Source organism: Prunus dulcis, chromosome 7 (assembly GCF_902201215.1).
Source record: "Prunus dulcis chromosome 7, ALMONDv2, whole genome shotgun sequence".
In the NCBI taxonomy this organism is placed as follows: Eukaryota; Viridiplantae; Streptophyta; class Magnoliopsida; order Rosales; family Rosaceae; genus Prunus; species Prunus dulcis.
In genome coordinates this window covers 9098643-9112999 of record NC_047656.1, presented here as the reverse complement: position 1 = coordinate 9112999, position 14357 = coordinate 9098643, and the positions used below count along the sequence as shown (strand labels likewise).

The window sequence follows — 14357 nt, the reverse complement described above, 5'->3', positions numbered from 1 at the left end:
CGTGTACCTCTATAAATAGAAGGTAAAAGGGCACCGGCTCCTTAATAGAAAGATAGCTCAATTCATATGCAATACACTTGTAAACTTATTAGCCAATATCAACCAAAGATTACTTTCCCAATCCTTCTAGTGCTCTTCCTCTCCGTCGTCACTCGAGCCGTCTTAACCTTCGCATCTCACTAATAGTAGGTGGTCAAAGTCCTTACGTTGACCACTGAATTTTCACTGGTTAACATATTCTTTATTATTTTTTTGGGAATATTCTTTATTTGAATGAAGCCAAGTAAAGCATGTGTAACTTTTTACTCTTTTTTTTTTTGGCCATGCGTAAATGTTTGTTTACTTTTTTAAAAAAGAAAAAGAAACAATTAATCCTGAAAACCCTTTTAGTATCCAAAATCTTTGCTTTCACTCACTGCCATACAATTCTCCCCGTCTTTCTTTACCAATATGGTTACTCTGCCTCTTCTCCTGCGAATATTTGTCACCATCTCCGGCTACATCAACCCCCCACCTTCCAATTTCTCACTTTTCTTCAGTAGAATGCTTTCAGTTTAAGCAGCTTCATCCCAATCCTTCTCCTTTTCAACCCATTGCCTACTCTCAGTCTGCCCCACTTCTTCTCTCTTATCCACACAGCTTTTGGCCCTTGGTTTTCATTTCTTCAACTGTTCAAGAAGAACCCATTGTCTGTTTTCAGTGTAAAAGCTGTCTTTGGGTCCTCTAGGAAAAGTAGCCCATGAAAAGCTTTCCAGGAAAAGAAGTAAAATCCTTCTTCAAGCAAAATTTTGAATTTTTTTAGGAGGCAGTCATCCTGGAATGATTCTACTTGGAGATAAGCTGGTTAGTAAATGTTTAAAGTTTCATTTTTTTCTTTTCCAAATCTCACTCAGTCATAGTATAAGTGAGAAACAAACCCATTTCATATTTGTTTTAGTTGCTGCCAATCTATGGTTTTAATCCATAGAAGAAGCTTGTTCCAGAAATGGGGTTTTCTCAATTTCTTGTATTTTTTGGGTGCAGATTTCTGAATTTCTTGTATAGTTTGTGGTTTTGTAGATTTCCTACATTTATCATATTTTTAATATTCAGAGATGATGTATCTGCAGCATCATTGTCCAGAGTCTTTAACCTTTTAAGCCCTGAAAGTGATTGCCTTGCCTAATTTGGGTCCCATTTATCCAGGAATCAATTCAACGCCCACTTTATAATCCCCTAAAATTCCAATTTTTTACTCCTTTACAGCTCATTTTTTGTCACTTCGTTCTCCTGCCTCAATCACTTAGTCAGTCTCTGTTTGATTCTACAAATATTGACTGCTCGCATGTCAATCTTCTTATGGCCCTTAGAAATAATAATGGGATGTTTCTGAGATGGTCATGGTGGCAATCCACACCGGTTTGTTGAATTTCTGGGATTTAGACTGTTTTTTCAGGTACTGAATTCTGAATATTCTGTTCTTTCTGGAATTGTAGGAAATTCATTTTGGTTGTTGTTTCTTTGAGCTTATGATAGAAAGTTTTGAACTTCAATCTTCATTTGGCCTAGAAACATTGAAATATATCCAATGCCTACGATTTTCTTTTTCTTTCTCTGTCTCTGAGTTGTCTTTATTCCTGCCATTTTAACTTTGCAGTGGGCTTAGTCTTGAAAAGGTTGGAACCAGCCAACCTTTTTTTTTTTTCTTCACATGCTTCTATATTTCTACTCTTAAATTTCCTAGTGATTCAGTACTTAATGGCAGGCATTGTTAGGAATAAAATTCCGTTACTTTAGCAATTGTATCTTACCTTATTTGTATTACACTCCACCTTTCGTGGGTCGACCCCAATTATAGCCGAATATAGTTTATTGTAATCTCCATATATACTTGTGTCCTTTACAGCAAATTACTCAAAGGAAAATGTTCATATATCTTTTCCCACTTTGATTCAAAGGCAAAGTACTCATTTATTGTTTTTTGGTAGGATCTATAAGCATATTCAGATATGCCTGAACAGGACAGACATCTCCTCAAATTGTGTTTCTTGCTATGTATCTTTGCTGGGTTCCTGCTACATTCTCTTGGCGCTTCAGAGATTCCCTTGGTTTCAAAACTTTCTATAGTTGATAAAGACATGTGGGTCTCTCCAAATGGTGATTTTGCATTTGGATTTTTTAACAGTCCAGATGAGCCAAACTATAGTGTTGGGATCCGTTCCAATTCAAAGTCTATTCCGCTTGATAAACAAATTGTGGTGTGGATTGCTGGAGCTGATCTTATTCTTGGTAACAATTCTTATGTCCAACTGACCCAGGATGGTGAACTAATTTTATTTGATTCCTTGAAGGGAGTGATATGGAGCAGTAAAACAAGGCAGTTGTCTGTTGTTTCAGCTGCTCTGAATGACAATGGAAATCTTGTCCTATTGAATAAAGAGAAACATATTGTTTGGCAAAGTTTTGATACACCTTCTGACACACTTCTTCCTGGACAGAACTTCTCTATGTTTCAAACACTCCGGGCTGCAAGCAAGAGTTCTGTGTCCAGTTACTACACTCTTTTCATGAATGCTTCTGGTCAGTTGCAACTGCGATGGGAAAGTCATGTCATCTATTGGACAAGTGGAAGCCCTTCTAGTTCGAACCTCAGTGCTTTCCTCACCTCTGATGGAGCCCTACAACTCCGCGATCAGAACTTGAAACCTGTTTGGTCACTGTTTGGAGAAGATCACAATGACTCTGTTAGTTACAGGTTTCTTAGGCTAGATGTTGATGGTAATCTCCGGTTATACTCATGGGTAGAGCCTTCAAAGTCATGGAGAACAGTCTGGCAGGCTGTTGAGAACCAGTGCAATGTCTTTGCAACCTGTGGCCAACATGGCATCTGTGTCTTTACTGAATCTGGGTCCCCTGATTGCGAATGCCCGTTTAAGCATACAAATGAATCCATTTCCAGATGTTTGATTCCAAATAATCCGTGTGACTCTGGTTCTGACATGCTTAAATATATGCATACTTTCCTGTATGGAATGTATCCACCAACTGATGATTTAGTTGCCAAAGTTAGTTTACAGGAATGTAAGAGTTTGTGCCTGAATGACCCATCTTGTACAGCTGCAACCTTCTCAAATGATGGAACTGCACGGTGCTTAATGAAGAGAACGCAGTATGTTACTGGCTATTCAGACCCTTCACTAAGTTCAGTATCTTTTGTGAAGATGTGTGCATATCCATTAGCTGTAAATCCCAATCATGTGACGACCTCCCCTTCTCCACTCGAGCAGTCTCATAAGTTTTGTTTCCCTTGTGTAATCGGAGTAGCCTCAGGAATGTTCGTTGTCTTTGTTTTAGTTCAATTGGCACTTGGTTTCTGGTTCTTCAGAAGAAGAAATTTGGATAGAAAGAAAGCCGCTTTTGCTTATACCAGCCCCAACTCAAATGGTTTGATTGTGTTATCCTTCTCTGAACTTGAGGAGCTTACAGAGAACTTTAAGCATCAGATTGGGCCAAAGATGTTCAAAGGTGTTCTTCCAAATAAAAAGCCAGTTGCAATCAAAGATCTGAACATAACCATAGAAGAAAGAAAATACCGGAGTGCAGTTTCAAAGATAGGAAGCATTCATCACAAAAACCTTGTGAAACTGCAGGGCTACTGTTGTGAGTTAGATCACAGATTTCTAGTCTATGAATATGCCAAGAATGGTTCTGTGGAGAAATATATAGAAGATCTTAAATTGTGTAAGAAGCTGACTTGGGGAAAGAGATTTGATATATGTTTAAGCGTGGCAAGGGCTATTTGTTATCTACACACAAGCTGTAGGGAATTTATGAGCCATGGAAACTTGAAATGCGAGAATGTGGTATTGGAGGAAAACTTAGAGGCCAAGGTGACTGAATTTGGACTCGGGAAAGTAGTCAGCGAGGCATCGTGCTCTTCTGCGGAGAGGGATGTAGAGGATTTTGGCAAGATGGTGTTAGTATTGGTAAGTGGGTGCAGAGGAGTTGGGGACCTTTGTGAGTGGGCATACAAAGAGTGGATGGAAGGGCGTCCAGAGAATGTAGTAGATAAAAGAATAAGTGGTGGGTTTAATCTGCAAGAGCTGGAACGTTCTTTAAGAATTGCATTTTGGTGTCTCCAAATTGATGAACGCCGAAGACCTTCAATGAGAGAGGTGGTTAAGGTGTTGGAGGGCACATTGAGTGTTGATCCACCTCCGCCCCCATTTGGTTGTAATGGGCCACTTGAGGAAGAAGAGGAGCCATAGAATCCAGCTATATCGAAAAAATCGTTATTTTTTTTTTTTTTCGAAATTCCTTCAAGAGTTTCAAGTTGTGTATAGTAGGACTAACAACAGAATGACAATTTGATCTTGTGTTTTCCTTTTTCTTTGAGAGATAGGCCTAACAAAAGATTTCCTCCCTATCTGGGTTTCCACCATAATGAACTGTCATTTTGTCATATAATGTTTGAATTTCATGTTTAATTTTGAAATATGATTTACATTGTAGTCGTATATGCTGTCTTCCAAGGACAAAGGAGCGAAATTGGGCTTTTCTCAGGTATGAATTATCATTTGGTTTCCACAATTACACGGCCTATGGCTATGGGGTTTTTGTATTCTGGTTGTCACAGGTGGTGTTTTTCTTGTCAATGAAGGTTATTATTGTAGTTGGCTTGCATTTTTAAGCCCAACATTTTCTGTATTTTTTTTCCATTATTATTTTACTTGTTCAGTATCGAGATGCAGAGAGGCTTCTGATTCAGTTCAGCTGGTTTTTATCGAAGCTAGTGGGAAAATGAATTAATTAAAGATATACCGATAAAATTGACTGAGGGAACCTTGCCATTGTTAAATCTTCCAGTAATCAAATGCTTCCTTCCCCATGTGGACTCGGAGCGAAATTGCTTGGAACAAGCATGTAAACTCAATGATATTGATGAATTCAGAGCCGATTTGACATTGATGTGCTGTGAAAATAATCACTGTCAGTATAAATTTAATATAGTGTACACCATTTATCTTCAAGTCGTGCTAAAGATTCAAGTCTTCTAGATCTGTGTTTAATAAATAATGTGTGAGTTCATGTTCCACACTCTCTTTTTATACTTGAAAATCAAACAAGAATAAAAGATTCCATTTACGAGAGAAAATAAAAAAAGTTCATATAAATGTAAACAAATCGTTTTGTCATCGTATGATTACTGAGAGTTACATGTGGGACTCTGCAAGATAATAACGGGGTCGTTTGATTAAAAGAAAAACTAATTAATCTTGACTTAGACTGATTAATTAGGTTGAGCTGCGGATTATTTAGCTACCAAGCTAGTTGGTTTTGCAAACATTTTTAAGTAACATCTTGCCAAAGCTTCCATTACCAGCTAACAGGTTGGCTACTGATCTAGTCTCTGCAGTGGCTGATCCCATGACCACCCAAACCTCCTCGGCTTTGCCTCCTCCTTCGACCCCTCCACCGAAATATGAGGTGTTCCTGAGTTTTAGAGGTCTGGACACTCGTAAAGGTTTTACTGACTATTTGTACAACACCTTAATGCAGAAAGGAATCCACATTTTCAGAGATGATGAACAACTCGACAGTGGAGAACCCATTTCGACACTCTTGAAAGCAATTGAAGAATCGCAAATTTCAGTCGTCATTCTTTCAAAAAACTATGCAACCTCCACATGGTGTCTGGATGAACTTGCCACCATGGTTGAACTTGCAGCAAACACCAAGTCCAGGCTGATTTTACCTGTCTTCTACGACGTGACGCCATCCGAAGTACGAGAACAAACCGGAGAACATTTTAAAGAGGTGTTTGCTCAACATGATAAAGATTTCAAAGGCGAGCCAGGAAAGGTGACAAGGTGGAAGGAATCTCTCACTGAAATAGCCAACCTCTCAGGATTTGATGTAAGAGGTTTGAGGTAAGGCTGGTGCTTTTATTACGAATTTTCCTTTTTGGGGGTAAAAATCTCTCAAAAGCTATAGAAGAAAACGTGAGAGTTACAAAACAAACCTCCTGAATAAACAGATAGATCAAATCCAAAGAAACTGAAGTGTGTGTTTTTTTTGCTAGAGAACTGAATGTGTTGTTGTAAGCTGTTAGTGTGTATACCTTACATAAATTTGATATGTGCTAGAAGTACATAAAAATCTGCGAAACTCTATGGAAAAAGTCATAGAGATTCCCTTTAAACTTACTGTTAAAAGTTAATGCTCATTTGTGAGAAGGTTCTACACAATCTCATGAAGAAAATATCCTAGAAGGATATTGAGAATTCTAAATGGAAAATCGGTGAATAAATCCCATGTCCTAGACAAGTCGTACTAATGTATTGTACTAGAATAATATAGTATTCTAGAGTAGTGTATCCAATTGTGGCTGTTGTTAAACAGTAGGAGGCGTGCAACAAGTCAGCAACAATGCCTATAAATAGGTATGCAAGCAACAGTGAAAGGTGGATTAGCCAAAAGAACTCCCATTGTTACCAAGGATGCCAAGAGCTAACCCACCAATCTATTAGGTTGCCAATAGCCACATAGAGGCCAATTAGCCTAATTCTATCAAGCAAAGAGTTGAGTAGCCAATAGCTACATCAGTAAAAGCCAATCAACTAGTCCTAAATCAACCCACCAATTAGCCAAGACCCACACAACTAGAAGGCCAAGCCATGTACTATCTCCTCCAGTCTAATAAAACACTTTGTTTCTAATTGTCCTATTATAAAATTATGAAATTATGTAGAAGGAAGAGGTTACACCTCAAAACCAATTGGCGATGGGGGAGTTGAAAAATACATATATTTGTAGAGCATGTGTGGCCGTTTAGGGCTCGTCAATGGGTCTAGCCCAAATTTAATGGGCCTGGGCCGGGTTGGGCCGAGTTTTAAAAAGGAGAGAGAAAATATCGGGCTAGGCCGAGCCGGGCTGGGTTTTTTTAGAAAATTCAAAGCCCAAGCCCGACCCATGAGACGGGCTTGAGAAAGCCCATTGGGGCCGGGCCGGGCCTAAACGGGCCCCACTTCATTAAAAAAAAAATCATAAACTTAATCATAAAGGCATTTTAGCCCAAATTTGAGATTAAACTCACTTAATTCCAATATTTTCACTTCAAACCAAATTCATAAAACACTCAATAAAGTCACACAACTTATAAGATTTTTCACAAAAATAATAAAACCAAGTATTATTTTTTAGGTTATTACATAATTAGATTGTAATACGTTTTAAGAAATAATTTTAAAAAATAATAAGTATCAAAAAAATATTTTTTTAAAGGATGGTATGAATAAATATGCAAATATTTGGTGATGTGTTCAAGAAAAGCATGATTATATTTGGTGGTACGATTATGTTTCGTGATATGATTATATTTGGTGATGTGATATGTTGTTCATCTTATATATATAATTTTTGGATTAATAATTAACACAAATTAATGTGCTAATCATCTAATTATAAACTAGGAATGAGTAAAGAAAAGTAAATGAAATGAAACAAATTATATAGGTGATTTAAGTGATATAATCATTAACCTAAACTCTTATTTATACAAAATTATATATGTATGCGGGCCTAACGGGCCGGACTTTTGTGGGCAGGCCGGGCCGGGCCGGGCCCCCATCGGCCCATGACTCCGCGGGCCAAATGATGAGGCCTTGGGCTTCACACGTGGGCAAATGTATAGCTCTGATATAGTGAAGAAATACATTCCCTTGATTGTATTCGTTGTTGAGTGTGCAGTATATATAGCATACATGAGTCGATAGCTAAACAAAAGCCAACATGATCTAGGAGTCTACAAAGTGATATACAATATGAAATAAATTGTGAAGATTATCGAAAGTAGCTAGAGAGGCAACATACTTGGACTCTTGAAGAATGCTAACAGTATATCACCTCAAGAAAAACTTTATAATAGTCCATATAAATCTAAATCTAATAGCCTTTCTTAAAGTATATGAAGAGAACGGTGCATATTGAGAGGTAGGAAACCTACTGTAGTATGACTAGAAAACGATAAGTTCACATTTTTACCTTCTTTAATTATGATGTTTACGCACCCAAATACTTAACATAATGCTCTAACCTTTTTGCAGATATGCGAGAGAAGTGATTACAAAGATAGTTGAACGTATTTTTGCTGAATTGAATAACACAAATCTCACATTCTTAAATGATTTAAAGGACTTTATTGGTATGGATTGTGTAAATGAAATTAAAGCCAAAATGAGTTAGTGTATAGGGTTTGTTGGAGCAGGATTTTTTTCAAGAACACAGGTTCTTGACTGAAGTCCGCATGCTTCCTTGGTTGAAAGAGAACTCCGAATTACGTCCCCGAGGTCGAACGGTGGAAATGGGGTGAGTACCTGCAAAAGTCACTCCGACGCTCAAGTCAGTGTTTGTGCAGCGTACTCTTAGTGTTCAATTGAATTTCTCGTACCTTTGCTGGAGGTTTAGCCGGGTTTTTATAGCGCTTCGACTTCTTGGGTTTAGCCCAACTTCCTTAGCTTTGCGCATCCTGTCCTCCACTTCATGGTAATGGGATCAGATGAGCGTGTCTCCCTCGCTCCACAATTTTCTAGTGGGAGGGAAGTTCGATCATCCCACGTATTCTAGTTGTGGCATATGGGTTAAGTCATGATACGTGAGATTTGGTCCCCACAGTGCCCCCCTTTTTTCCTCTCTACACGCTTCGCAGGTGGAGAGGGACAAAATGATCTAAGTGGGACTTTGGAACAGGATTTCTTCGGATTGAGCGCATGTCGTCATGGTGGGCTCATGGCTGAGCCCAAACAAACCATATGTTTTCCTTCTTGGGCATGCTGGTCAAACCCAGAAATATGATTCCTATTGGCCTGTCACCAACCCATGCACGTTGCTTTCACACCTTGCATGTGAAATATCCAAACATGAATTTTCATGCACGTTGCTAACTTTTCAAGTTCCAACTGTGGACTGTTATCCCTATGTGGAGTATCCAAGTGCAGACAACCAATCCCGTGTGCAAGTGGACCCTTTTCTTTATTTTGGATTTCTGCACCTCTGCCGATCCGATGGGCCCATGCGCATTTTCCTCTTTGCTAACCGACCCCAGTTGGGGTGCGCTTGGCTTTAAGCTTTTGCCGATCCGGTGGGCCCCATGATCCTTGTTTTCTCTTTCCTAGCCGATCCCAAATGGGTTGGCGTGAGCCTGGTTTTAAGCTTTGCCGATCTGGTGGGTCCCATGACTCTTGGTTTCTCTTTGATAGCCGATCCTAACCTTAGTTAGGGTGTGCTTGGGTTTGAGCTTTTGCCAATCCGGTGGGTCCCATGCCTCTTAATTTCTCTTTGCTAGCCGATCCCAAGCTTTGAGCTTTTACCAATCCGGTGGGTCCCATGCCTCTTGGTTTCTCTTTGCTCCAAGATGTTCACGGTTTTTTTTTCTTCTTTCTTTGCACTTGAGCTATCCATGTGGGCCCCAATACCCGTTCGCTGTCCATCCGGAGCCGTGCGCCTTTGGTTTCTCAACCGATTCGAGGTGTTCACAATTTTTTTTCTTTCTTTCTTTGAGCTTGAGCTATCCATGCGGGCCCCAATAACCCTTAGCTGTCCATCCGGAGCCGTGCGCCTTTGGTCTCTCAACCGATCCAAGGTGTTCAGGACTTTTTTTTTTTTGCTAGCCGATCCGAACCCCAGTTGGGGTGAGCTTGGGTTTGAGCTTTTGCCAATCCGGTGGGTCCCAGTGGGTCCCATGCCTCTTGGTTTCTCTTTGCTCCAAGGTGTTCAAGACCTTCTTTTTTCCTTTTCCTTCTTTCTTTCTTTCTTTGCGTTTGAGCTATCCATGCAAGCCCAAATACCCCTTAGCTGTCCATCCGGAGCCATGCACCTTTGGTCTCTCAATCGATCTAAGGTGTTCACGATTTTTTTTTTTTTTTTTTGTTTCTTTGCACTTGAGCGTCCATGCTGGCCCCAATACCCCTTAGCTGTCCATCCGGAGCCCTGCACATTTGGTCTCTCAACCGATCCAAGGTGTTCATGACTTGTTTTTTTTTTTTTTCCTTCTTCTTTTTGTGTGTGTACCTTCTGGACTCCATATGCCTTCAGTTTCTCCTTTTCATTTTCACCGACTCCCAAGCGGTCCATGATCTAGTCTTTGCGTGAGGGGGTGAGCAAGCCTAGCTCCGTAGGTGTACTTACTACCTTGCAGCACTTATTACTTACATCCATTGCTCTTCTTTGTTTTTTGTCGAAGTGCGTGCATCTTTTTGTCAGAGAAGCACATGCGTTGGGTAGAAATAATTTTGACTAGTCATATTAGACCAGGCTTTGTTGCCAGAGCCTAAGGCAAATATCTGAGTTGGCCACATCGAACCTTATCTTTGCTTTTGAAAAACTTCTTCCCGTGACTTATGTGAATTATTTTCCCAATCTACGCCCCTGCTATAAAAGGTTGGTCGATAAAGATACATCCATTCGTAAAATCTTTTATACTTTGCTTTTGTTCTTCATATATAAGCTGAAGGGAGAGGAAAGTGCTATGTGCGTTTGAGAACTCCGCCGAAGGGCTTTTGTTCTTGCCACCACCTAGTAAGTACTATTTTCATCTTTGCTATTTTTATGTCGAGCCATGAGATTTGGCCTAAGTCCGGTGGTGTCCCATCGAGCTACGAGATACTTAAGGCTTGCACTAGAGGATGAGTTCTTGACAACGTGGGGATCTATCCTCTTCCTTTATGGTTGAATATGTACACTGGTGCCGATATCCCTCTGGGTTCTTTAATTCTTTCGCCGGCCCACTTAGAGCAAGTTAGGTTTCCACTTCATCCCCTCTTTCACATGCTGATGTTCTTCTTAGGTTTTCACCCCATGCAACTAAACACGACTTCTTACCTTCTCATATCTGGGTTTCTAGTCGTCGGTTTGAAGTGGGGTATGTCTCTTAGTTTTAATGATTTCATGTACCTCTACGACTTGGCTTGTGTTAGGGGGGAAAGTCACTATTTCTTTTCTATGTCTGGGCTTGGTAAAAAGGTATTTACTTGTAAGCCCATTTCCACCAAGTACTGGAAAAACCAACATCTCTTAATCACTGGGGAGTGGGTGGCACCTGAGATGTCTAACATATTTATGTCTTTGAAATATAGCTTATTGTATTTGTGCGGGTTTAACTAACCTCTTCTTTTGGCAGTACTTCATTCGAACAAAAGGTATCTCCTCCCTGAGGACCGGATCGCTTGGTTGGAGGAGAACTTGGCTGGTCAGGTGTGGGATATCACATGCTTCGTTGACTCTGCGACTCTTATTCGTCTCTCCTCTGCTCGTCGTACGATGATTTACCGACCTTTCACTTTAGCTGATTCAAACCTGTGCGAGATAGACTTGTTCAAGGACATTTGTTCCGTCGACGTTGAGCTTTGTTGTACCGAGGATTCAGCGTCTCTTATCCAGGCCATCTTTCAAGAAAGGGAGGCTGAGTTGGCTCAGCATAGTAGCTCCGAGGACTGTGCATCCGGGTCTGAGTCTGATCAGTCAGATATGTCAGCGACACGCTCATTGTTGGTCCCAGGCAGCAGGGAAAGGAGATCGGAAAAAGGGCCTGAGCCCTCCGGGTCTGCGGAGAAGTCCCGTCATGCTTCATAGGTCGTTTTGGGTTTGGGTTCACCTAATGTATCAGCTTCGAGTGCTCCATCCCAACCTCAGCAAGTCCCTTGTGCCCCTACTCATGCTAGCTCACTGGGTGAGAATGACTTCACGACCATGACTGACGAACAGATGTGGGGTTACCAATCACAGTGCTTGAACGCGGTACGTTTGGGATTTGTGCTGGTGTCATCCATTTACCATGTCCTATAATAGTTGCATGTGTAATGCCCACTTTTTATTTCTTGCAGATGGTTGGAATTCACAACGGGCAAATGGCGAGGTTTCAGGCTATGAGCTGTGAAATATACGAAAAGACGGCAACCCTCGAACTTAGCGGGAAGCGCATCAAGGAATGTGAGACTGAGCTCGAACAACAGGAGCTGGTGGATGACTATGAAGATGACTATGAAGATGCGAGACTGAGCACCGGTTTGTGGCGGGCCCAGATGACTTTGAAGATGAGTTGGATTTAAGGGCTTCACCTCACCTGTTGGATTCTCTACTTGTGCTGGGCCTACCTCGTAGACTATTCCTGACCCACTTGATGACGCGCCCTAGGTTGCTTTATTTCGTTCATTGCTTGTTGTATTTTCTTTTCGGCTTTGTTTTGGTTTTGATATACTCAACTATCTTGGGCCCGTTCCCAGAATTCTCGACTCACTTTATCAGAATTTATGAGTTATCCACTTGGTTTGAATTTAAACCCTAACTAAGTACCTGAGGCTTAACGTAATGGTTTTTCAAACCTGGCAAAGGTCTTCCAGGGATGAATCAGCATTTTCAAATTCAAAAAACATGGGATTGGATATCCTATCGTCTTCGCATTAAGAACTTATCAGGCGTCCCTTAGTGAGCTACGTCTCTAGGTAAGCTTCTATATAAAGGGTAATTTGGTTTTTAGGTGAACATACCTATCCCAATCATGGCTTATAGACGCAAGCTAAAACTCCATTTCCGCATTTGGGCAAATGTTCTAAACAAAGGAGATTCTCCGAGAAGGAGGACTTCATTTCTGTCAAGGAGGGAGTCCCCACAGCGAGATTCCAAGAGCCCTAACGGAATCATTGAGATATGCTCACAGGATTCTTCTGCCGACTCTCCGACGAATGCTTCGAATTACTCGGTGGTCCCCGACTTGCTCAGTGGGTCCAGGTCTCGGTCTAGTGATGCCAGAGGTGGAGGAAAGGCTACTATTAGAAGGCACACCCCGAGCGCAGGTCATCCTTGCTTTGTTGGAAGGACGTGGGATGAAGTCGGTCTGTCTTGCGTTCCTCGCTGCTCTTGTCACTTCGATCACAGCATGTTGTTGGCGGAACGTGACTTACTCAAGGAGGATCTGGCATATGTCAGTGCCCACGTGACTCGTCTCCAGAGTGATCTTGCTGATGCGGATCGCGCCGTGTCAACCGCTCATTCTGATGGCATACATGACGGATTTAAACAGGGTATCTACCACTTCAGTGTCAAGGCCAAAATGGTTTACCCTTACGTGGATTAGGACTGTCTCCCCTTGCCATCAGACTAGCCTATGTTACTTATGGGTTCGCACCTGTAGAGTCAGTAGGTTTTATGTACTTTCCACCTTCGAATAATTCGGAGGCCTTCCTCCTGTGAATATCTCATGTGTTTCCGTTTTATGGCCATAAGAGCCTAATGTTATTGTTATGTTTCATCATGCGGTCTTCGACCTTGTCACATGCATATCATGTTGCTTGATCTCTAACCATGTCATGGTCTCCGATCATGTCGTAATCTTTGATCACTTCTTTATGCGCGATCTCTAATCGCTTCAAATAGTCTTCTTCACAATATACTATGACTAGTAATGCGGTATAAGTAATTCCCGAAATCCGGTAGAAGAAAGAATATAAACAAGCAAATTTTTTTTGATTATACATAATTACATAACATAATTGCCAACAAAAATTTGTTTATTTTTAGAGCTTGATCTTGATAAAATGATCTAAATAGATTCTTAAAAGTAGACAGACAAAAGGGGTTAGAGACCCACTCAATAAATGAAATACCTCAAAAAAGGTTTCTTTTGAGTTATTTGAGAGTTATTCAACTTGAGTTATGAGGTGCAAATACAAATAATATATATATATATTTATTTTCGGTTGGGAAGAATAAAAAAAGTACTTAAAATCAATAATTTAATTAATTAATTTATTTTATGGATATGTTTGATGTTATAATTCTATACTATAGACATAATTTATAATTTTCTTGAGCCGTACGAGGAGAAAACTTCTTATACGTTTCTAGGGGGGGGGATTGTTCAACTATCCCAATGAGCCATTTATCGAATCGTTGCAATTGATGTTCGATCCCAATAAAAACCCTAATGAACCTAAAAAAAGAATAAAGGCCCAGCAGAAATTACTTGTTTTTCGAGACCCTGCTATAAGTTCTATCCATATACGTTCTGATCGCCGACTCATACTATAACTAGACCTAGTTGCATTTTATTGGAATTGGGAGAATAACAAAAATAAATTTTATTTTACTTTTTTTGTTTCCGAAGTAACTCTCATCAACTAGCACTATTATGATGTGAACGTTTAGGGGTAATTCATCGAATTTCTTAGATACGCGTGGCGATCGGCAGTGAGGTGAGGCGAACGACGAAGAGCTAGTGAGTGGGTAAGACAGGGTGTAGCGCAGTCGAAAATGTTTGATTCATCTATTATTATAGACGATACTAACAAAAATAGAGTAACATAAGTAAGAAATCAATTCATCAT

At 40.4% G+C, this 14357-nt stretch overlaps 1 protein-coding gene across 2 annotated transcripts; it reads left to right on the top strand.

Annotated features, from left to right (window-relative positions):
* The first annotated feature begins 399 nt into the window (after nucleotides 1–399).
* LOC117636075 (G-type lectin S-receptor-like serine/threonine-protein kinase SD3-1) lies at nucleotides 400–4490 on the top strand. 2 transcript variants are annotated; one of them, XM_034370515.1, is made up of 2 exons: nucleotides 400–843; nucleotides 1968–4490. In XM_034370515.1, exon 2 carries the CDS (start codon nucleotides 1989–1991, stop codon nucleotides 4245–4247), a length of 2259 nt encoding a protein of 752 aa, XP_034226406.1. In that variant the 5' UTR covers nucleotides 400–843; nucleotides 1968–1988; the 3' UTR covers nucleotides 4248–4490. The 2 variants fall into 2 exon arrangements, with proteins under 2 accessions (XP_034226406.1, XP_034226407.1); XM_034370516.1 differs by lacking the exon at nucleotides 400–843 and adding an exon at nucleotides 929–1435.
* The last annotated feature ends 9867 nt before the right edge of the window (nucleotides 4491–14357 follow it).

Excerpts from the sequence above, each read along its gene's own strand:
- LOC117636075 (XM_034370515.1), top strand. The coding sequence starts at position 1,989 with ATGCCTGAACAGGACAGACATCTCCTCAAATTGTGTTTCTTGCTATGT.